This window comes from Cervus elaphus, chromosome 19 (assembly GCF_910594005.1).
Source record: "Cervus elaphus chromosome 19, mCerEla1.1, whole genome shotgun sequence".
Taxonomy (NCBI): domain Eukaryota; kingdom Metazoa; phylum Chordata; class Mammalia; order Artiodactyla; family Cervidae; genus Cervus; species Cervus elaphus.
The window spans coordinates 3,773,273-3,798,834 of NC_057833.1; the positions used below are offsets into that span (position 1 = coordinate 3,773,273).

At 42.5% G+C, this 25,562-nt stretch overlaps 1 protein-coding gene across 1 annotated transcript in view; it reads right to left on the minus strand.

Annotated features, from left to right (window-relative positions):
* ANKUB1 (ankyrin repeat and ubiquitin domain containing 1) overlaps positions 1-22,810 on the minus strand; it is a 29,392-nt gene extending 6,582 nt beyond the window's left edge. The window contains exons 1-4 of the mRNA XM_043874835.1: positions 22,721-22,810; positions 21,076-21,219; positions 11,136-11,352; positions 3,519-3,633 (exon numbers count right to left, since the gene is read on the minus strand). Coding sequence (XP_043730770.1) covers positions 3,519-3,633; positions 11,136-11,352; positions 21,076-21,219; positions 22,721-22,810 — 566 coding nt within the window. The remainder of the gene's footprint in view (positions 1-3,518; positions 3,634-11,135; positions 11,353-21,075; positions 21,220-22,720) is intronic.
* Between the last annotated feature and the right edge of the window lie 2,752 nt (positions 22,811-25,562).

Consider the following 25,562-nt stretch of genomic DNA (forward strand, 5'->3'; position numbering starts at 1 on the left):
TAATATACGGGCTTCCCAGATGGGGCTAGTGGTAAAGAACCCACCTGTCAATGCAGAAGACACAAGAAGTACGGGTTTGGTCCCTGGGTGGGAAGATCCCCTGGAGGATAAAATGGCAACCCACTCCAGTATTCTTGCTTGGAGAATCCCATGGCCAGAGGAGCCTGGAGGGCTACAATCCATGGGGTCACAAAGAGTCGGGACACAACTGAAGTGACTTAGCACACAATATGCAGGTTAAATCACACAGGCCCTGCTTATACACATTGTCCTACTGTGCAAATGTAAATAATTCAAACTGGTTTCTTTGGAGCAGTTTTCTTTTTTATGAAAATCAAATGTTCAAGAAAAATATTAAGCTTTGTATTAACTGGGAAAGTGCAGGAAGGGATTCAGTCCATTTTTAGAAATTTGAACATTTTGTATGCAAACATTTGTTTGCCTTGTCGTTATTTTCTGGCTTCTCAGAGTCTCCACTGCAATCTAAACCCCTAGATTGCCTCCCATCAGCGTGGCCACCAGTGCCACAGTCTCCTAGCTGGTCTCCCACTTCCTTCTTATCCCGCTCTGGGCTTTTCCTCACATAGTGCTTAGCAATCTTTTTTTTTCCTTAAGTTGGTGGTGGCCTATGCCCTGTTCTAAATACTCTAATAGCGTCCTGCTGCAACTGAAATTCTAATGCTTCACTTTGGCCTACAAGGCCCCTGTCACCAGGACCCTGCCCATCTCTAGCATCACTTCCCACCAACTCCCCTTCTCTTCCACTGTATTATATGCTTACTGGCCTTCCTGACATCTCTATCCTTCCAATACCCCATCAGGCACAAATCAAATTATTGGTGAAGAGTGTTCAGAGAAATAAGAATTAGGGAGGCAAAAGTAGACAGAGCTCTGCCGGGTATTGTCCATATCCACTTGGACAAGGTTTACCAGACCCCATTGTAGAGATGGAGGCAGGCTCGCCTGGTATCATTGAAAATCAACTGCATAGAACTAACTCTTGTTTCTGATTACATGCTCACCACAGCATCTGTTCCTGTCTATTGGCTTCCCATGGAGTTCTCCTGAATAAGAAAGATGGTTTTCCCAGAACATGTGAGCTTCTAGGGCCCTCTGACAGTTAGAGTCTAACTAACTAGAGTTATACATGAATGCATTGGTGTTTTGGTTCATATATCAATTTATTCTGAAATTCTTTAGTGTAAGCCAGCAACTCTGAATTTGATCAATTTTCCTGATTTGGGGAGAAAAGCCTCTCCTGGGTCAACTAACTGTCCTTTGCTTTCATCCTTAACACCCATGTTGGAACCAGCGCACTCTTGTTGCTGAGACTAGTTGATTCTGCCTCTGAAACGATCTTTTCACTGTCTCTCTGTGCTCCTAGACCCGCCTCTGCTACATAAGCCTCGCTCAGGCTGCCAGTGTCTTTTGACTGCCTCTATTCCTCACACTGCAGCCAGAGCCAACATTCGAAAATGCAGGTTGCATCATGGTCTTTCTCTACCTTCCATGTCTTCCCACCATTCAAAAGATAAAGTCCAAATTCCTTCACATTCCTACAGAAGCCTTCATGAGCTGGCCTATTCTAATCTTTCCAGCCTCTGGCCACTAGCTTCCTCTAATTCTATAATCTACCATGTGGAACTTCTTTCAGTTTTTTAAATCTATTCTTGCCCCCTGGGTCTTTGTTCATGTGGTTCCATCTGTTTTGAAAGTGTTTGTTAAACGGTCATGTCTGACTCTTTGCGACCCCGTGGACTGTAGCCCTCCAGGCTCCTCTGTCCATGGGATTTCCCAGGCAAGAATACTGGAGTGGGTAGCCATTCCCTTCTCCAGGAGATCTTCCCAACCCAGGGACCAAACGCAGGTCTCCTGAATTGCAGGCAGATTCGTTACTACCTGACCCACCAGGAAAGCTTTCATTGGAACCTTTTAATTCTTCTCCCAACCGTGTACCTGAGTGTCAGCCCTTCAGGTTCCTTTTTAAGGATGCTTTATCTGCTCCCGCAAGTCTAGTTGTCCATACTGTACTTCCCCACATCTTCTTGCACAACGCCCATGTCATCATGCTTTTCAGGCTGAATGGCAACAGCGGTGACACCTAACATTTATATCCTCCTTACCATGTGCCAGGCTGACCTCCAAGTCCCTTATGATATTAGCTCAGTTACTCTCTAAAGTAGTTCTGTAAGATAGGTGCTATTATTATTCGCATTGTACAGAAGAGGAAGCTGAGGTACAAGATGACTACTTGCTCACGTGTAGACAATTAAACCCTGAGGGAGCAGGGTAGATGGGCACTTGTACCCATGAACATTTTGCAGTTCTGTTCTTCCAAGAACTGGTTACTTGTTTTGTGTTTCTTCCACTGGACTGTAAGCTTGCTAAAGGCAGGAACCATATCTTGTTTATTGTTCATAGTACATAGTAAAGGCTCAATAGATGTTTGTTGAATGGGTGGATGAATTGCAAAAGGAGCTCTTCAGTCTCATTATTTATATTCTCTGAGCTCTTTGATTTTATTTAGAGATTAAGTGGAAACGGTTAAGTCCATGAGCACTGGAGTAAGTTCCTGGGATCCAAAACTCAGTTGGGCCCTTTGCTAACTGTGTGATGTTGGGCAGATTCCCTAAATCAGTTTCCTTATCTGTAAAATAAGATAAAGAATAAGATTTTTGTGGGCAATCTCATAGAAATGTTCTAAGTATAAAATAAGGTAATAAATATAACAATGTCTATTGCAACGTATTCAACAAATAGGCACTGTTGAAAGCGATGAAATGGTTCTTTGCATTCAGAGCATCAAAACAGAGCGTTATAATTATCCCCAAATGGAAATCAACTTAAATTATCTGAATATCTTGGAAAATTTCAAACGCTGGCTTTCCAGTCTGTCACCTCACATCCTCCTGTGTGGGCATCTGTAAAGTATGACTAAATCACCACACGGGGGCAGTGTTCAAAAATAGCACCCTGCATTAAAACCTAAAAGGTAGTTCATGCACCTGGGAAGCTGCTGGCTGCAGAGGTAAGTTAAAATGTCCACCTGCTTCTCTGAGCCTACCCCCCTCCATTGCCCCAGCGGCACAAGCAACACTTCATGTGTGGCAAAAGTTTAAAAGCGTGCATTAAATGTAATTTGATAAGCTACAGGATAGCTTAGGAAGAGACCACGGATATTTTCAGCCAATCAATTAGCAATTAGTGGTTTTTAGAACAATGGAATGTAAGAGTGGCAAGGCACTTATTCTGGTAGCTTTTAAAAAGTGCTGTTAAAAGTCTAATATCCAAACCAAACTGAAGTCTCCCATTTAGATTGTTAGTGTGAGGAAAGCCTTCTTGAATTGCAGTTCATCACCAAAGGCTTTCAGCCCTGGTGGCATCCTTGCCGTCTTGTTCCAGAATATATTGCAATAAAAATGCCTAAGGGGAGCTTTCATGGAGCAACACCCCAGCTAAAGAGGTCCCATGAGAGTTTAGCAAAAATTAATTAGTTTAGCATTTGCTTTATCTCGTACTTGAGGACTGGTCCTTCATTTGATAAATAGCGTTGGACTTGAAGTTTTTGTCCAAGGAGACAACCCATCAGAAACTCCTTCCATCCATCCCAGACATCCAAGCGAAGTGTTGTGCCTGTGGATAAAGAGAGGTGGAGATGGCTAGAGTCACCAGGGTTTGGTGATCAAAAAACATCTAACGATAGCTTTCTCCAAACTGGCCTGAACTAGGTGCCAAACGAAAAGTAGCCTTTGAATAAGGAGACAGGGCTGCCTAAAAGTGAGAGAGAAAGAGAGATGCTGTCTTTAGCTTAGGCCTACACTAACTTGGAAAAACTTTTTAACCTCTGTATACTTGCATTTTCTCATCTGCACGGTGAAAGCATACACTGCTGGACTTCTTTCTACAGCTCTCTTAAAGCAGTCCTGTGGACACTGATGCCTTGCTGATCTACACATCACCGTGTAGATGAAAGCTGTTATGTTGAAAGAGAAACTCAAGAAACGGTGGCAGGACATATGGACTTCTTGGGCCTTTAGCTTGTGTGTGGGCTATGGGTGAAGATGAATAATCCTTGCATCGTATCCTTCACAAAACAGGAGCCATTCTGTATTATGAACATACAAGTGATATGCTCATTGCAGCTGGAGGATTTATCCCTTGTTCCACAAAAGCCTGCCTGCTCCTGGTTGTGTGACTACATTCCCTTTGTCCTTCAGGCTGGTGTTGCCCGGGAATCTTGCCTCAGGCTTCTGCTCTTTCTCTCCATGTTCCCTCAGGATAAAACCCAGTCTTGGGAACTTTCTTGGAAGTCCAGTGGCTAGAACTCCATGCTTCCACTGCAGGGGGCATGGGTCTGATCCCTGGGTGGGGAACTAAAATCCCCTGGCTAGAGTCCAAACTCCAGCCAGGCCCCTGCTCCAGCTGCGGATTCCGCCTGCCAGGGACATCACCAGCCAAAGCATCATGCTAGATCCTTGCTGTTGTGAAAAACAACCTTTGCAGTGCAACCAGAAAGAGGAAAAATCAGAAATGGGCTCCTCCCCATCTGACCCACTCAGACCTTTCTCCCATCAGCCTGCCTCCCCTCACTCTCTTCTGGCCATTCTGACCTTTCACCTGTTCTTCAGATGCATCAAGTCCTTTTCCATCCGAGGATCGAAAGGCCTACAATTTCTTTTGCTTCAGAGGGGCTTTATCCAGTTCCACAGGGCATGTCCTTCTGACTCAGCTTTGCCTTCAACTCTGTATCCTCACAGAGGACCATCTCAGTCACCATGGCTAAAGCCATCTCTGCCACAACCCACCCTCCCCGAAACCCCTTATGCTGTGACCTTACTTGAAATTCTTCATAGTCCCTGTCATCAGTACTCGAAATCATTTTCCTTGTAAGGAGATTTTTTTTTCACGGCCTACTAGAGGGGAAGCTCCGTTAGGACTCTCCACACCACCTGCCTCTTGCTGAGTGCTCACAGATGGTCCTCTGGGAGGATACAAGTGCCCACGCCAAGTTTGCTGGCTGGCCGACAGGCCACCTCCGTGCCACTGATGGCATCATTAATCTCCCCTGAGTCCGCAAACTCCAGGCAGGCCTCCGCTCCAGCTGCAGACTGCTCCTGCTGGGGACATCAGCAGCCAAGGGGTCACGGTAGAAGCTACTGTTGTGAAAGACAACTTTTCACCCCCAACCTGCTTCTCTTCCTGCCGCGTGTCTCAGTATGTGTCCCCACCGTCTTCCTTCCTTGCCGCCTGAGCTGGGAACCTGGGAGTTGTTCTCCAGCCCTTCCTTTCTCTCATGCCCCCAACATCTGTACAGTCACTTGTTTCTCTTGAGTCACTCAGTCGTGTCCAGCTGTCTGTGACCCCATAGACGGTAGCCCACCAGGCTCCTCTGTCCGTGGGATTCTCCAGGCAAGAATACTGAAATGGGTTGCCATTTCCTTTTCCGGGGGATCTCCCTGACCCAGGGATTGAAGCTGTGTGTCCTGCCTGGCAGGCAGGTTCTTCACCACAGAGCCAGCTGGGAAGCTCATACAATCACTCAGACCTGACAGTTTTACTCTGTTTCCTCACCTCCATCTCAGCCAGCTCTGTCCCATTTCAGGCCTAGATAATCTCTCACCTAAATCTACCTTGAGAAGCTCCCCACAGCCTCCCCGTCTTTATTCAGTTCTCTGCTCAGATGTCATCTCCTGCTCTAGCCAACCATCAACAATAACCTCTCCCCACATTACCATGCCACTCTCTATTCCCTTCTGCTTTCTTTTATAGTTCTTCATTCTATTTAAAATTGGGTATTTTTCTGCTTACTGGATGACGCATGCCCTCCCCACTGAAAAGCAAGCTTCAAGAAGTAGGAACCTTGTTACTTAAAAAAAAAAGACTTTTATTTATTTGGCTTTGGTCTTAGTTGCAGCATGCAAGATCTTTAGATGTGGCATGTGAAATCTAGTCTCATGATCAGGGATCGAACCTGTGCCCCCTGCATTGGGTCTTAGCCACTGGACCACCAGGGAAATCCCTGGAAACTTGCTACTCTTGCTCACAACTCTGTGCGTGTTTTCCCAAAAGGATCCTGGCTCATGGTGGATGATCAGTAAATACTTGTTGAATGAAGTTCTGACCGACTCCTCAAACACGTTCTGGCCATGTACTGCCCTCCTAACCCTTGTTCCTGTCCTCTATGTAACGCTTGCCTCCAAGCGAGACTCTAACTGCCTCGGTTAGGAGAGCCGAGGCCCCTGGACAGCAGATGGATTGACTGCCTTTGACTCAGTCTGATGGCCCCAGTGTTGATCGCCAAAGTGATGATGAGGCAGTGGGTGACTAGACTCATCCACGCACATCCTCAGGCTCAGACAGGTTTGCCATAAACACATGTAGGTGAGAAAGAAGGAAAGTAGAGTATTCGTAACAGCAGTCCTCTTAGAGTCACAGAAGGCTGAAGATAAGAAGATCCACCAGGGCTTCCTTGGTGGTCCAGAGGTATAGAATTTGCAGGGTATATGGGTTCAATCTCTGATCAGGGAATTAAGATCCCACATGCCTTAGGGCATCTACTGAGCCCTTGCTCTCTCCAACTAGAGAAAGCCCTCTCAAAGACCCAGCACAGCCAAAAAAAAAAAAAAGAGAAAAATATCCTATCCTAAAAGACCAGCCCGTGGAGAATTGCCTGAGTTAGTGAGCTGGGAGTAGAATGTGGCTTGGAACTCCTGTCTCTAGGATTCTTTTGAATGCTTAGAAAGCCTCCTGTTCCCAGTTTCCTCTCTTTCCTTTTGCTTCTCCGCCCTTGCCCTTCCTCCCTGCCTCAGCTTCACAGGCAGACACCCGCACGGGTGTGTTCTTCCTGCTCATCCCTCTCCTCTGGGTTGGTGGTGGTTGTTTGTTTTGCTTTTGATCCCTCCCTTTTGAATGTTACAATCTGTAGTCTTGAAGTGGGGCTCTTCTTCCCTTACTCTTGGCTCTAGGATTTCTTGACCTTGGCCTCATTGTCCTTTGTGGGTTGATTCCTAGTTGAGGGCTTCTTCACTCACAGAGCCTGGTCTGCATTAATAGCCTCAAAGCCCCTAGCCTACCTTAACCCTCACAAGTCTGGCCTCATCTAGGAGAACTCACTTTCTTGCTGGAGAATTATGCAATTATTCTGTAGAGATTGAGTAGCAGTTCTACAAACACACTCTAGAAATGCCTGAATAAACATTTTCCAAAACATGGATCATCCCCGACATAATAGATTTGTTTCTCTAAAGCTGCTTGCTGTATTTAAACTTTCTTATAAAATATTTGAGGACTTTCCTGACAGTCCAGTGGCTAAGACTCCACCTTCCAATGTAGAGAGTACAGGTTTGATCCCTGGTCAGGGAGCTAAGATTCTACGTACATTGTGGCCAAAACACCAAAACATGAAAATCAAAAGCAATATGGTAACAAATTCAATAAAGACTTTAAAAATGGTCCACATCAAGAGAAAATCTTAAAATAAAATATTGGATTTCTATGACCAGCACTAGAAATAAAAGACTTTAAACACTGTACCAAGTGCATTGATGTCGTCTCCCGACTTAAGTGACTTACTATGTTTTTAATTTATGAAAATCACTCACACATGAGCATTGAAAAGCTTTAGCTTAGCACTCTACCCCAGGCCCCTTGGTCCTCCACAGTGAGGCCACACAGTCTCCATTTGAATGACCGGAACAGTCCGAATTTCAGTAGCAGAGGGTTAGTTAAGATTGCAGGCCAGCAGCTCAGAAGTTTGGTGGAAAGTTGCTCATCCTGTTCGTCCTGCTCAGATGTTGTCCTGTTCTAGTAACTTGCCTTATTCCTCCAGGAGTAAGAGACCAAGCCCGCATCTTATGCCTCAGAGCACAAGTCTCGGTATCCTACTCTACCCTTGGACTTCAGAACTGAGATCCCATCTCTGTTCTCTGAGCCTGGGACTTGGGGGATTCTTATTCTGCAGCCCGGTCTCTGGGGTTGGATTTCTCTTACATGTTGACAGAGGCTCCAGTGCCAGCAACCAGCTTGTCTCACTCCCTGCCTTTTATGTCATTCGCTCATTGATTCCTGGTGGCTCAGCAGTAGAGAATCTGCCTGCAATGCAGGAGACATGCGTTGGATCTCTGGGTGGGGAAGATCCCCTAGAGAGGGAAATGACAACCCACTCCAGTATTCTTGCCCGGGAAATTCCATGGACAGAGGAGCCTGGCAGGCTATAGTCTCTGGGGTCTCAAAGAGTCCAACAGGACTTGGCCACTAAATACCAAACAAGAAAACAAAAAAATGCATTGATTCATTCTCTACCCTAGTGCTGTGATTCACCTACCGGGGCCCTGCTGGATCCCCCTAAGGTTCACCTTCTGTCTTCTTCCATCTTCCCATCTGCGAATCCAGACTTACCAGCCTATTCTAGGACCCTCACCAGCAGAGTATTTTACGTGAACAAATGTTACAGGTGTTTTAACGATCAATTTCAGTTTTTTGCAGTAAAGCAGTTCTAATTTCTCAAAGATCAAAGGTGACAATGGATGGTTTCTCTCTTAATGCTTAACTTTGGAATGTCTAGCAAATTTCTAGGCGAGTTAATAAGCACCATTTATTAGATAATCCTTCCATCCCAATTGATCTGTAATGCCTCCTTTGTCACACATTAAATTCCTTCATAAGCTTAGGAATTCTGTTAGAAAATAGCAACTTATTTTTAAAGTGCTATGTTGCTCCAGAAACTACAACTAAAATTTATAACCGAAGATAAAACTAATGAGACTTAAACTTCAAGGACTATTCCTACATGAACTGTCTGATTCTTTACTCTTAATTTTTTAAAGTGGATTCCCCAAATTGCATATATTTACAAAACCCGGCTCCCCCCACTGTCTACTTCCAAACCCATGTACCATGCCTAAGCTATGCAGGAAAGCAAGTGCAAGCAACAGGGCCCATTCTAGGGAGTGTCTCCAGGCCCTCCCTGTGTGGTCCCCAGGTCCCAAGTTCCTGGATTCCTCATGCATACTCTGGGGACAGTATTTGCCTGTCTGATTTAGGCTTTTTCTTTCTGAACGTGAAAGCCATGTCTCTGGCTTGGGTTTCCCTTAATGGAAATCAAAACAGAACACTGATCAGAACTTAAAGAGCTCAAGTAAAATAGGTATCAGTAAAGACACTGGGTTGACAGTAGACCTTGATGGAAAGAGCCCAACCCTGAATGTGAGATGACCATTCATTACCCATGTGACCTTGAACAAGGTCACTTCACTTCTCTGAGCCTCAGTTTTCTCATATATAAAAGGAATTAAAATGGCACAGTAGGTCTCTAAGTGGCCTAACGTCTGGCTGAGGGGCCCTGGAGCCCACCTAGATTTCGAGGCCTGAGCTGACAGGACCCTTTCCTTGGAATAGTCTCTCGGATGTGATATGCTCAGTCTGGCCATGAATACCTGCCATGAGGTGTTCACAGAGAGAAGTACCAATGGCATCATTTTGTCCTGTATAGGTTGATTCAAGAAAAGGTGTATGTGTGTGTGTGTGCATGTGTGTGTGTGTGCATGTGTGTGTCTATTGGACCTATATACTGTGTCACTAAAGCTGAAGTCATAAAATTACAAAATCACAAACATTGGGAAATGTTGAGCTTTGATCAAGGCTTGATAAGTTAATTCTGAGACATTCTATCACCGAAAAAGCCCTTTGTCCCTTTATTACTTATCTTCTTCTTAATGCCTGCAACCTTTCTGTCTCCATCCGGTTTATTGAAATTGCTCTCTCTGAGCTCACCAGTGACCTTTAAGCCAGATCAAAAGGTTTTTAATCATACACTGTCTTTGGTCTTTTACCAGCATCCAGCAAACTGTCTCTTCTTCATCATCTGTGACAATGCAGAGTCCCTGTTCTCCTCCCGACTTTGACAGCTGTCTGTATCATTTTCTGACTCCTGTTCTCTCTACTTACATCAGCTTCAACACCTCCTTCTTAGAGGATCATTTTAAAGTGTGTTATCCTTCGGGATGGGGAATACGTGTAAATCTGTGGCTGATTCATATCAATGTATGACAAAACCCACTGAAATGTTGTGAAGTAATTAGCCTCCAACTAATAAAAAAAAAATAAAAAGTAAAGTGTGTTATCCTTGACATACCCTGAGCAAGTAATTTAAGCATATAGAATCTTTTTGTTTTCTTTAAATCTATAAAAAATTAGGGGTTGGGGGAATTCCCCAGTGGTCCCATGATTAGGATTCCATAATTCCATTGCAGGTGGAACAGGTTTGATCCTTCGTGGGGAAATAAGATCCTGCATTCCACATGGTGCAACCAAAAAAAAAAATAAATAAAGAGGTTGGACCAGGCCATTTCTGAATTCTCTTCAATCTCTAAAGTGTCTCATCGTGACCTGAGCAGCACAAGCCTGAAGAGAAGTCACCGTGGTTTTCTCATTTATCCTTTGTCATTTCATTAAGTAACTAGGTCATAAGCTGCTTGAAGACAAATGCCACTTGTGGGGTGTAGTGTGTGCATCCTCAGTCATGTCCGACTCTTTGCAACCCTGTGGATTGCAGCCCATCAGGTTCCTCTGTCCACGGGGTTCTTCAGGCAAGAATACTGGGGTGGGTTGCCATGCCCTCCTCCAGAGGCTCTTCCCAACCCAGGGATTGAACCTGCATTTCCTGCATCTCCTGCATTGCAGGGGGATTCTTTACTGCTGAGCCACTGGGGAAGCTCTTGAGACTGTGAGAAGGTTCTTATTTCTTATTTCTTGGTCTAGAGACCCAGACAACAAAAAGAGTTTTGGGTTTTTTTTTGTTTTTTTTTTGGCCTTGCTGGATCTTCAGTGTGGTGTGCAGGCTTCTCTAGTTGTGGTGAGCAGGCTGACTTCGTTGACCCAAAACATGTGGGGCTCTTAGTTCCTTGCACAGGAATGGAACCCGTGTCCTGCATTGGAAGGTGGACTCTTTATCTCTGGACCACCAGGGAGACCCCCCCAAAGAAGGGGGTAATTTACATAAATTTGATAATTTACATCCACTCTGCACCTCTAGAGGTTTTAGTTTAGAAACACCCCCGCCCTCCCCCCCCCCCCCCCCCCCCGTTGTGCATCTGGCATCAAAGGACCCGCGGGCTGAGAGCACGTCGCGGGGGTACCGGGGTCTGTCCGGTAGTCCGTGAGCAGGTTGCAGTCGTACATCTCCAGTCCCTCTGGGGTCCGAAGACAGAAGACACTCACGGGGAAGCCACACCTCAGAGCTATCAGTGTCCGCAGATCGGACACTTTTTTCCCGAGAAGGGAAATGCCCTCCGTGATGGCCACGGTTTCCTGGGTCACCGCGTTGAACACACGGACAGTGGGCTTCTGTTCCTCCTAAAGGAAGAGAGAAGGAGAGCGCTCAGGACTCAGTCTTGTCTGGGGGTTGGGACGAGACACAAGCATCTCGGAGTGCTGCTCTCAGCACCTCCAGCTCCTACAGCCCGGGTGCTAAAGTTGCAAGCAAGAGCCAGTGAGGCGCCTTGACCTCTGGTCTGAGTCTCACGCGTCTGTCTGAAAACATTTGTGAGCCCTGCTGGAGTAGGATTTAGCAACTCACTCCAGTATTCTTGCCTGGAAAATCCCATGGATAGAGGAGCCTGGTGGGCGACAGTCAAGGGGTCGCAAAGAAACAACTTAGCTTGGCCTTGAGACAAGTGAAGGAGACTTGGCGGGGCTTTGAGTCCCTTCTTACTTCTTACCTGTGAGTCCAGATACCCAAGAGGAGTGGTGATCACATATACCCACGCGCTGCTTCTGGAGGTGTTCGTTTAGTAACAATTCCTCCATCATGATGTACTTTAATATGGAAATACTGTGGATTCTAAACCTCAGCCAATTAAAAAAATTCTTTCTAGGAGGTTGTCTCTGGGGAGTGGGACTGAGCTCAGGGTAGGAGGAGAATTTTGCTTATCATTTTATGCTCTTCCTCTTCTGAATGGTTTGACTTTTTGTTGTTGTTGTTTAAAATAACTTCATGTATTTATTTTTACTGTTTTAAAAAGGGAAGTACTTGGGAAGATCCCCTGGAGAAGAAAATGGCAAAACCCACTCCAGTATTCTTGCCTGGAAAACCCCATGGACGGAGGAGCCTGGCAGGTATATACCATGGGGTTGACAAGAGTCCGATATGACTGACTTCACTTTCACTTTTCACTAAATAAAAGTGACAAAAGTTTCCTTTGCTCCTTTTGCTTTGGAATCTAAACTGGAACTCAGATATCTGAGAGTTAAGAAGGAACCTTTAGGAGAATGTTAATCTGTTAAAACCCTTAAAATCAGTCAGACCAGAACTACAAATGTAGCAAAAGGGGCCAATGGGGAAAGGGTGGGAAGGAAAGGTTACTAAAATGTTCCCTTTTACAACCACAACAACAGAAAAGAAACTGGCTTTACTTTCTCTTTAGCGGATTCAGGAAGATCTTGTTTTTCTTTAGCATGATGCTGCCACAGCAGATGTCAGCTCACGGAGCTGCCGCCCTGGGTCCCAGTAACCAGTTTCAAGGGCCCTGAGCAGAACTGGGAAGCTGGCCTGGCCTCTAGGTTCCCCAAGTGGCTGCTCCAGCCGGTCCCTGCTCCCTTGCCCAGCTCCTGCTCCCCTCCCCTTCTCCCTGTGAGACTCGTCCTGGGTTTCTGCAGGGACCGCTCCCTGCCCCTGGTTTATAGTACGTGAAATTCGCCGTACGCCTCCCAGATTGCCATAATGTGAGCAGCGTGCAGATATCTGTGAAGGAGCCTTGAAGGAGCAGTGTTATTGATGATCACTTGGGCTGTGGTGCTCCTGTCTGAGGCCCACTGCAGGGACTCAGGTCACTGGGAGCAGTTCAGCTCTCTCCTGCTGAACTAACCTGCAGGCAGAGCGGCTCACTGAACTTTAAGTGCTTAGAACCATTTCCCTCAACAGCCCCTCACAAACTCCCTCAGTAAACACTGAAAAGATGTAGGAGTCACCCTTTGTCTTTCATCATGCTCCTGTTTGCCTGTGGCTCCATTAAGGCTCCTAATCCACATGCTACTTGTAGCCAGGAAGAAATTCCTATGAAATCTGAATAAAGAGATAGTGAGGAAGAGAGAAAAGTTATATTTTATGTAATAGTTATTTCTTTTATGATTACTCTGACTTCCCTAAAATTAGCCCTTGATCTGGGTTTTCATTTATATTTAGAATTAAATGCAGAATGTACAAACAAAACAGCAAAGCCCCAAATCACCCTTAAAAACTAACTAACTACTATTTGATGTTAGAAAGATAAGTTTAAAAGGTGCTTTTCAGAATATGGATAAATATTTGCCTGCTTCATTCTAACCTGTGGTATTTTGGAAACTATTGCGTGGGTTTTGTTCATTGTTGTCTCCCAGTGCCTATGATGTACCCAGTACAGAGTGGACTGTCCATAAATGTGTATTGAATAGATGATTCATGACACATCTGGAACACAGTTCTCATTGCACTATTTTAACTCTGTATTTTCACCGTTTTATAAGCTTTGTTCTTGTGGGAAACCCATTTGAAGTTCACTAACCCATTTTAGTGAAGGATAGGGAAACCTGGTGTCCTGTAGTCCATAGGTCACAAGGAATTGGGCATGACTTAGCAACTGAACAACATTTTAAGTTCTACTGAGAACCATACCAATTGGTGATGCTTCTTCATATTGGTTTTACAGAGAAGGAGCAGGTAACTGTTGATTAACAGCAACTTGCTGACTCACCTTATCTCTTTATAAAAAAGGCATTTATCTATATGATATCCCTCCCTGTATGTTCTGAACATTGAAACACTGGTAGTTATGCCCAAAAAGTCAGATGCTGTTACATAAGCAATTCCATAAACAAGCCATTATTGACAAATGTAAAATTAGATTTTCCACTTTACAAGCAAACCAAGGCACCATGGTAAGAGGAACACATAAAGTGTCTTAGTATTCAATAAAGAAAACACATAGATCTATTTCGTGCATGCGTGCATGCTCAGTTGCTCAGTCACATCTGACTCTTTGCAACCGTATGGACTGTAGCCCACCAGGCTCCTCTGTCCATGGGAGTCTCCAGACAAGAATACTGGAGTGGGTTGCCCTGCCCTCCTCCAGGGGGTCTTCCTGACCCAGGGATCAAACCTGCATTGCAGGCAAATTCTTTACTGCTGAACCACAGGGGAAATTCTCTAAATATAATTCTGCCAGAGAAGGAGAAAATAAAGATCATTAAGAATCTGTGGAACTTGAGAGTTTTTAACTAAACTCTTCGTGTTGGCCAGTCCTGTGACTTGTAATCCTTTTCTTCCTGGATTCTCTGGAGGAGTCTTGTACCTCTACATTTGATTCTTGTCGTTAGTAGTTTAGAACTTTAGGGAAAGTTTAGAGTTCAGTGCAAAGGCAGCTTGTATCACTGTGATGGATGATGCTTAATCGGCAGAAGTTAGGAAATATTCTTGTAAGTAAAACTATGAACATAGGTTGCTTTGGGGAGGGAAACTAGGGGCCAGAGGTAGGAGAGAGACTTTTTATTGTATATCCTTCTGTAACATTTGAATTAAGCACCATGTGAATGTACTACCTGGTCAAAAAGAAATAAAAATTTTTACATACCTCAACATAATAAAAGCTATATATGACAAACCCACAGCAAGCATCACCCTCAATGGTGAAAAATTGAAGGCATTTCCCCTGAAATCAGGAACAAGACAAGGGTGCCCACTCTCACCACTACTGTTCAACATAGTGTTGGAAGTTTTGGCCACAGCAATCAGAGCAGAAAAAGAAGTAAAAGGAATCCAGATAGGAAAAGAAGAAGTAAAACTCTCACTGTTTGCAGATGACATGATCCTCTATATAGAAAACCCTAAAGACTCTACCAGAAAATTACTAGAGCTAATCAATGAATATAGTAAAGTTGCAGGATATAAAATTAACACACAGAAATCCCTTGCATTCCTATATACTAACAATGAAAAAACAGAAAGAGAAATTAAGGAAACAATACCATTCACCATTGCAACAAAAAGAATAAAATACTTAGGAGTATATCTACCTAAAGAAACAAAGGACCTATACATAGAAAACTATAAAACACTGATGAAAGAAATCAAAGAGGACACAAACAGATGGAGAAACATACCGTGTTCATGGATTGGAAGAATCAATATTGTCAAAATGGCTATTCTACCCAAAGCAGTCTATAGATTCAATGCAATCCCTATCAAGCTACCAACGGTATTTTTCACAGAACTAGACCAAAGAATTTCACAATTTGTATGGAAATACAAAAAACCTCGAATAGCCAAAATAATCTTGAGAAAGAAGAATGGAACTGGAGGAATCAACCTGCCTGACTTCAGACTCTACTACAAAGCCACAGTCATCAAGACAGTATGGTACTGGCACAAAGACAGAAATATAGATCAATGGAACAGAATAGAAAGCCCAGAGATAAATCCACGAACCTATGGACACCTTATCTTTGACAAAGGAGGCAAAGATATACAATGGAAAAAAGACAACCTCTTTAACAAGTGGTGCTGGGAAAACTGGTCAACCACTTGTAAAAGAATGAAACTAGAACACTTTCTAACACCATACACAAAAATAAACTCAAAATGGATTAAAGATCTAAATGTAAGACCAGAAACTATAAAACTCCTAGAGGAGAACATAGGCAAAACACTCTCCGACATAAATCACAGCAAAATCCTCTATGACCCACCTCCCAGAATATTGGAAATAAAAGCAAAACTAAACAAATGGGACCTAATGAAACTTAAAAGCTTTTGCACAACAAAGGAAACTATAAGCAAGGTGAAAAGACAGCCCTCAGATTGGGAGAAAATAATAGCAAATGAAGAAACAGACAAAGGATTAATCTCAAAAATATACAAGCAACTCCTGAAGCTCAATTCCAGAAAAATAAATGACCCAATCAAAAAATGGGCCAAAGAACTAAACAGACATTTCTCCAAAGAAGACATACAGATGGCTAACAAACACATGAAAAGATGCTCAACATCACTCATTATTAGAGAAATGCAAATCAAAACCACAATGAGGTACCATTACACGCCAGTCAGGATGGCTGCTATCCAAAAGTCTACAAGCAATAAATGCTGGAGAGGGTGTGCAGAAAAGGGAACCCTCTTACACTGTTGGTGGGAATGCAAACTAGTACAGCCGCTATGGAAAACAGTGTGGAGATTTCTTAAAAAACTGGAAATAGAACTGCCATATGACCCAGCAATCCCACTTCTGGGCATACACACTGAGGAAACCAGATCTGAAAGAGACACGTGCACCCCAATGTTCATCGCAGCACTGTTTATAATAGCCAGGACATGGAAGCAACCTAGATGCCCATCAGCAGATGAATGGATAAGGAAGCTGTGGTACATATACACCATGGAATATTACACAGCCATTAAAAAGAATTCATTTGAACCAGTCCTAATGAGATGGATGAAGCTGGAGCCCATTATACAGAGTGAAGTAAGCCAGAAAGATAAAGAACATTACAGCATACTAACACATATATATGGAATTTAGAAAGGTGATAACGATAACCCTATATGCAAAACAGAAAAAGAGACACAGAAATACAGAACAGACTTTTGAACTTTGTGGGAGAATGTGAGGGTGGGATATTTCAAAAGAACAGCATGTATACTATCTATGGTGAAACAGATCACCAGCCCAGGTGGGATGCATGAGACAAGTGCTCGGGCCTGGTGCACTGGGAAGACCCAGAGGAATCGGGTGGAGAGGGAGGTGAGAGGGGGGATCGGGATTGGGAATACATGTAAATCCATGGCTGATTCATGTCAATGTATGACAAAACCCACTGGAAAAAAAAAAATAAAAAAAAAATGAATAAAAAAAAAAAGAAATAAAAATTTTAAATAATGAAAATAAAGTCAGTGCTTAGCTAAGTAAAAGTTTATACTATATAGTGTATATATATATACATATACATATGTATATATATATATATATATACACTTAGTTTATACTATATAGTAACAAAAAAGCATTATGTATATACATATTTAAAGACATGAAAGACATTTAAGAAATAACATGGAATTTAATCTGCTTAAAAATGTATTATACTACAATTTTCTGAATATTAGAGGGAGAAAAGCAGAAGAAATTGTTTTTCTTTTCTTTTTTGATAATTAGGCATCTTTCAAGAGCAGGAAAACAATACCTCTAAAATCAGAAACAAGAAAAGGATGCCCACTCTTATGCAACGTATTGGAAGCTCTAGTTAGAGCAATTAAGCAAAAAAGAGAGAGAGAGAGAGATGAAAGGCATTCAAATTGGAAAGGAAGATGTAAAGCTGTCACAATTTATGGATGACTTGATTTTGTATAGAGAAAAGCCTACAAAAAAAACTATTTGAAATAATAAAGTTGCAGAGTACAAAATCAACTTTCAAAACTCTGTTGCAATTCTAGAGACTTCCTTGGTGGTCCCGTGGTTGAGAATCCACTTTGCAATTCAGGGGATGCAAGTTCGATCCCTAGTTGGGGAACTAAGGTCACACATGCCTTGGGGCAACTAAGCTCACATGCCACGAAAAGAGAACCCAAACACCACAGTGAAGATCCCCTGTGCCACAACCAAAGACCCAATGCAGCCAAATAAGTCAGTTCAGTTAAGTCGCTCAGTCGTGTCCGGCTCTTTGCAACCTCATGGGCTGCAGCACAGCAGGCCTCCCTATTCACCACCAATTCCCAGAGTTTACTTAAACTCATGTCCATTGAGTCGGTGATGCCATCCAACCATCTCATCCTCTGTCGTCCCATTCTCCTCCTGCCCTCAATCTTTCCCAGCATCAGGGTCTTTTCAAATGAGTCAGCTCTTTGCATCAGGTGGCCAAAGTACTGGAGTTTCAGCTTCAACATCAGTCCTTCCAATAAACAGCCAGGACTGGTCTCCTTTAGGATGGACTGGTTGGATCTCCTTGCAGTCCAAGGAACTTTCAAGAGTCTTCCCCAACACCACAGTTCAAAAGCATCAATTCTTCACGCTCAGCTTTCTTTATAGTCCAACTCTCACATCCATACATGACTACTGGAAAAACCATAGCCTTGACTAGACGGACCTTTGTTGGCAAAGTAATGTCTCTGTGTAATGCCAAATAAGTAAGTAAATATTAAAATGTTACTCTCCCAATTCATCCCACCCTCTCCTTAGCCTTCAAGAGGGAGGGGATATATATATATATATATATACTTATGGCTGATTCATGTTGTTGTATGGCAGAAACCAACAGAACAATTACCATCCAAAGGGAAAAAAAAAGAACAAAGAAAACACAAGAAATCTTTTTCATTTCTAAATGCTAACAATGAACTAGCAGAAAGAGAAATTAAGAAAGCAAACCCATTTATAATCACAATGAAGAGGATAAAATACCTAGGAACAAATTTAACCACGGAGGTGAAAGACTTGTACACTGAAAACTCTAAAACACTGTTGAATGAAACTGAAGACAGCACAAATAAATGGAAAGATATCCATTAATTCTAAGAATCAACATGATTGGACCCCTGAGACTAACACAACATTGTAAATCTACTGTACTCCAATAAAGTTTTTTGAAAAGTCGACTGGTTGTGACAGAGAGTATATGGCCTACAAATCCTAAAATATTTACTATCTAACCTTCTGCAAAGAAAAAAAAAAAAAAACAAAGCTTTGCCAGTTCTTGTGTTAAATAATTATAACTCAGCAATGTTGAAAATCCTGGCTTGAGTATGACCATGGTTTTGTAAGAGAATGTTGTTCTTGCTTAATAATACACACTTCAGTATTTAGAAAAGAAGAGTCAACATTATTAAAATGTTCATAATAACTAAAACAGTCTGCAGAGTCAGTGCAATCTCCATCAAGGTCCCAAGGCCATTTCTCACAGAACTAGAACAACAACAACAAAAAAATCCTAAAATTTATATGGAACCGCAGAAGATACTGACTAGCCAAAGCAGTTTTGAGACAGAACAAAAAAGTTGAAGATATCACACATTCTGGTTTCAAATTATATTACAAAGTGATATTAATAAAAATGGCATGGTATTGGCAAAAACAGATTCATGGAATAGAATTGAGAGCTCCAAAATAAACCCACACATATATGGACAATTAATTTACATGAAAGGAGCCAAGACTATAAAATGGAGACAGGATGGCCTCTTCAATAAATGTTGAGAAAACTGGAAAACCGCATGCAAAAAAAAAAAGAAGAAAGAAAGAAAAAAGAAAGAAACTAGGTCAATATCTCCTACCATGCACAAAAGTCAGCTCAAAATAGATTAAAGACTTAAATGTAGAACCTGAAACCATAAAATGTGACAGAAGAGAACATAGGCGGTATGCTCTTTGACATTAGTCTTAGCAATGTCTTTCTAGGTATGTCTCCTCAGTCAAGGGAAACAAAAGGAAAACAGTGCTACACCAAACTATCGAACTAAAAAACTCATGCACAGCAAAACAGTAATTTAGAAAGATATATGTACCCCCGCCTGTGTTCATCACAGCATCATTTACCATCGCCGAGATATGGAAGCAACCGAAATGCCCATCAACAAAAGAATGGATAAAGAAGATGTGGTGTGTATGTATATACGTGTGTGTGTGTGTGGTTGGGTGTACAATGGAACTACTTAGCCATAAAATGATTAAATCTTGCCATTTACAACGTGATGGACCCAGAGGATTTTATGCTAAGTAAAGTCAGACAGATGGAGAAAGACACATATCATATGATTTCACTCCACGTGGAGTATAAAAAGCAAACTAGCAACACCAAAAAAACGAACAAATCAAACCAAAAAGTAGATTCAGTGAACAGAGTAGTGGTTAGCAAACAGGAAGAAGTGAAGGTAAAGGAGTGAGACAGGGGTAAGGGGGTCAGTGGTCCAGAGATGAATGGAAACCGAATTTCTAGTGACAAGCATGCTATAGAGTTTGTGGAAGTAGAAATATGATATTGTGTGCATAAAAATTATATACTACTATAAACAAATGTTGTGGCAATGAAAAAGGAACTTTAAAAATACATGAACAAATGCTTGTAAGATATTAAAAACACATGTAAAAACGTGGTCTTTTTATTTACCTAGATGGGGATCAAACAATGTTTATTTTTCTGTGACTTATCTTTACTACATAATAGTAGATATTTTAGAATATTCCTTTTAAAAATAGACTTCCCACTTCGTCCATCAGTAAAATACATGAAAACAAAAAGAGTTAGCTTTAGCTACCATTAACATTTTCTAAATGCTAAATATGAAAAAATTAGTGCCCCATTTAGCACAGAATATGTACTTTACTATGTTCCTTGAGGTTGGTATTTTCAACCTCAACTAGTACTGAATACTATTTCTATCCTAGAGAGCAACTCTTACATTGCTTGTCTCTTTGACAAATTGTTAAAAGTTAAGGATCCTTCACCCAAAAAGTCTCCATGTACATAGTTTTGCATGTTTTGCCATTTTAGGGTTTTGTTCTTAAAGCCCAGCCACAGACCCCAAATTAAGCACCACTGATTACGGACAGTATAAATGGAAAATGCTGTCTGCGTTTGTATGTACAGCTAATTCATGCATGGCTGTGCTGATGGATTTGAGTATAGAAACTGCCCCTTCATTTTTATTATTACGGAGAATTTCTTCCCTCTCCTCATTCCCATCATCCGTTGTAAGCCCAAAGAAGTGACTTAACTTTCTCTCTCTCACATCAGTATTCCAGATCTGCTCCTCGGTCTTGCTCTCATATTGGTTTACGGGTTGCTCTGTGATGACTATTTTGGGGCAGGCAACTTAGGGGGAAAGAGGAGGGAAGGGGAAAAGGAGCCAGTGAGGGGACTTTATCCAGTCTCCATGCCTTGCTTCACCTTCCTGCATGGATTTTTGCCTGAGACTGGTTTTACAAGTGAAAGAGCGGGGAAGGCAAGAAGAGAAAACCTCTTCCTAAGTTATGAAATCACTTTGGTTGAATTATCCATAAGTTTATCCAAAATGAAGTAGACATCTTAGACAAATGTTACTCTGTTCATCCATCATACCTTAACAAAGCATTTGAGAGTTGAACAAAATGATATTCCAACGTCAGCAAGACTCCAGCTGTCCTTTAGAGCTGCTCCAGCATACGTCAGCTCCAGATACCTCCTGCCTTGTTCATCTTCAGAGAGAGGAATGTGGAAATAATCCTTTAAAATCAATAGCATATTATGAAGATGGAGAAGGAAATGGCAACCCACTCCAGTATCCCTGCCTGGGAAATCCCATGGACAGAGGAGCCTGGAGGGCTACCGTCCATGGAGTCTCAAAAGAGTCAGACACAATTTAGCAACTAAACAACAACAGTAAAGTAAAAAAATAAATAAGAGTTTAGGAGGCAAAAAAAAAAAAAAAAAATGAATAGCATATTATGAAGACAGCACATCTCTACATTACTAGACCAGCCATGTAATCTCTTTTCTTTTACACTTTCCACTGAGTATTATAAAATTGTTTGGGAGAGAAGGAAGAAGTCTTAGACAGGGGTTCTTAACCTGGAGTCTTTAGACATTCCCAAAAGTTTATGGATAGAATTTAGATGGGAAAAACTATATTTTGTCTTTAACTCCAAATAAAATTGGAATTTTCCTTTTGTATGTAGGCAACAAACTAAAGTAGCCGTAATTGCCTGTTCCTGTGACTTTGTCACCAGTAGAAATCACAGATAGCTTCATATATCATTATAGTTGCTGCAGATATCTCAAAATATTTCTACTGGTCTCCTTTGAAACTGTAATAGTTGTGAGACACACTGCAAACGCTTGTTGCCGTGTTAATAAGGAAACCCACGTGTCACCGATTTGTTCTCTAATTTTTGAAAATCTTATTCCAGTATAACTGGTTTCCTTTTTGTGGATATGCATTTTATTTAATGCATGTAAGAAGGAGTCCATAGGCTTCACCAGACTGTCTGAGGGATCCATGACACGTAAAGGTTAAGAGCCTCTATGCTAGAAAATCTAGATTTTAGAGATCATAGTAATTACTAAATATCATATAACTATGATTCCATAAATGCTCCTCAGCAAATGGGAATAAATCATCCCCAGTTAAATACCGTTTGATGGTCAGTTCCTAAATATTTGTCTTAATTTCCCACTTTAGAGTGAGTGTTTATAAGAAACTTTTAAGAAAAGTACTGCACCCAAATTATTTCTTGTTCTGGCTCTGTGATCCAGGTTAAATGGTCAGCCTCTCTGAACTGCAGTTATTCCTGAATGCAAAATGAGACTGTAGCCCCAGAGTCCCCTCCACATCCCAAGTCCTTTGGTTCTTTATAGTTGCTTGCTCAACACACAGGCCATTGTCTGATAACTGGCCTGTTCTACTTGCCCAGCCTAAAGTTAGTATTTTGTTTTTCTCCTTTTATGAAGAATTGCAATAATACTATCTGGCCAATGCACAAACTTATGAATCTTATAAAGAGAAGTTAAACTTTTTTTTCCCCTGAGAATTTTCCTGTCTAACATATTTACAGTTAACATCATCCAACAAATGATTATGTAAGCAAACAATGATATTTTCAAGTAGTTTTACTTCCCTGTTTGCTAAAAATGTACCCAATAGTCTCTTTACCCCACATACAGTTTAAACTTCACTGCGTAGTTAAAATTAATACACATCTTAGTGGCTCAGGGACAGAGTACGTACCTTTATCATCAGCTTGACAGCCTCCACAGTTTCACCTGCTGAAACATCAAACGGTTCAAAAGATCCCTCAAAGGCTATGAAAATTCTCATTTTCTCAAAAGAAGAAGCTTTTCCCCACAATTCTACTGCATAGCTGGGAGAATCCCAATTCACAGTTAAAAACGACGGCCGGGGCCGCTGTTACTGTCCAGCCTCAGAGGCGAGTTGAGAGAAGGTGGAGCGCGCAGCCGTGCGGTACCCCAGTCCCGGGTGACGCTGGCCGCAGCTCCGGTGGAGGAAATCTCTCTCTGCCGATGGCGTTAGTCAACAGTCCTCTATTACGGAAACCAGCATGCTTGACAATGGTTGAGGCAAGTGTGAACAGGTGTCAAGCATGTAACACAAAAATGTCACATGAATTCTAATTTGTGATGTGACCACCATCCACTGACCCTTGAATCCAAATTCGCCCAAGTGCAACTGATCAAATGACCCTTTGAAAGAGATATTTGATTGGGATACTTTGGCACAGAGTAAAGCAAAACAGCGTTGATCTTCCTGAATGTGACCATCCTGGAAGCTCTCTGTAAATAACTCGGAGCTGAAGCGTTCTGGTTTCCATAACAACTTTGTGTACTTGCTCCCCGGTGGTATTTCTAATCCTGCCACGGGGTACAGAACAATACCCACTTGCACCAGGGAGATGAATGTGTAGGCAAATGACTCTGTGGTTTTCCCTTCTCTGCATAATGGGATCTGCCCAAGAACGACACAATACAGTTGGTATTTCTTTTAGTCCTTGCCCTTATGTTATTTAGAACAATTTACCATTGTTATCTCCTTCAACTTCCCTTAGTGTTGGTGGAAAATATTTCAAACCCTTCTCAAAAAAATGAGCAAACATATTAAGCACTATTGCTCAAGTTTATAGCGTAAGCATTTTACTGGAGCTTAATCCTGACTCTCCTTTGAAATCCACAGTATTATACACCTTGTTTAATGTTACTACGTCTGATCATTTTTTCATATACATAAATCCTGTTTTCCTCCTGAAATTCCCCCCAGTCTAGGACAGAATCCCTGTCTTGCATTTCTTTTTATTCTTAACAGCACTTAGCATAATGTCAGTCACATGATAGGTGCTCAGCAAATTTAACTCTTAATTCTATTCTGATTCCCAGTCTGAGTTCCAATTATAAGAAACTTGAGAAAACAGAAAACGTAAAAAAGGTAAAGGATTTCATCCCCAAACTGATTATTTTGCCTCATATTTTTCAAGTGTTGCAACGTGATGATGTTGTCTTATGCTTTCAACATTTTGATTGAAAGAATATCGAGATAGGACGTAGTTTTAACACTGTTTTGGTGTCTTGCTTACCCTCCCTCACCCCCTCCAGCTGCAGTTACTGTTGACTGCTAAAGGCTTATAGCTACACCGTGTTTTCCAAAGAATTGCCCTCAGTTGATGGGTGCTGTCTTGCCAGGAAAGCTAAGCACTCCCTTCAATAATTGACCTCAGAAGTCATTTTGTAGCCCACTGTCTTACATCACGGGGTGAAAATTCTGCAAAGGATCCCTGCAGAACAGGCCATAGCTGGACTTTAACTGAGACTACATTCTTCCTTAGCTCTTTTTTCCCAATCCTGCTTCATTCTCTTGCTTACTAAGGTTTTCTTTTCTATTCACTTATTTATTTATCTTTGGCTGCTCTGAGTCTTTGTGGCTTTGCATGGAGTTTTCTCTAACTGCACTTCCCTGGTGGTCTAGACAGTAAAGAATCTGCCTGTAATGCAGGAAACCCAGGTTCAATCCCTGAGTTGGGAAGATTCCCCCAGAGAAGGGAATGGAAACCCACTTCAGTATTCTTGCCTGGAGAATTCCATGGACAGAGAAGCCTGGAGGGCTACAGTCCATGGGATCACAAAGCGTCAGAGACGACTAAGTGACTAACACCTTCAGGTTTCTCTAGCTGCTGTGAGTAGAGGCTCCTCTGCGTGGTGGTGCCCATTGCATTGAGCAGGCTTCTCATTGCGGTGGCTTCTCTTGAAGCTCAAGTTCTAGGCTCACAGGCTTCAGTATTTGGATCACATAGGCTCAGGAGTTGTAGCTCACCAGCTTCGTTGCTTCACGGCACGAGGAATCTTCTTGGATCAGGGATCGAACCCATGTCCCCTGCATTGGTAGGCAGATTATGATACACTGTGCCACCAGAGATGTCCCAGGTTTTCTTGAAGAGTGCTCCCTCGGTAACTGGCACACATCCCAACCCCTGTCTCAGGCTCTGCTTCCAGAGACCAGCCTAGGGCAGAGAATCTCAAAGGTCATGCGTGCATGCTAAGTCATTTCAGTCGTGTTCAACTCTTTGCCACCCTGTGGACTGTAGCCCACCAGGCTTCTCCGTCCACGGGATTCTCCAAGCAAGAACACTGGAGCGGGTTGCCATGCCTTTCTCCAGGGGCTCTTCCCATCCCAGGGATCAAACCCGCTTCTGCAGCATCTCCTGCATTGCAGGTGGATTCTTTACAGCTGAGCCGCCAGGGAAACGGAAAGAAGCTCATATGCGTTAGGAAATCACAACCAAGTACTTTATAACTTCCTGAGTGGCTTGCTTTCTTACCCGTGTATAGCTTTGTCTTCTGTGGTGGACTTGCCTTTGCAGTAAATGCTCAGCTCTGGTAGGCATGACTGGCCCCTGGTCTAGTTGGTTGCCCGGCCCTGACTTGTGTGGAGCTGCCGGCTACTGGTTGGTGGGCTGGGTCCAGGGCGGCTGGCTGAAGAGCCCCAGGAGGCCCCAGGGCCAGTGCTGTCCCACTGGAGGGTGAAAACTGGTCCTGAAGTTAGTGGCTCTGGGGCCAGACCTAGC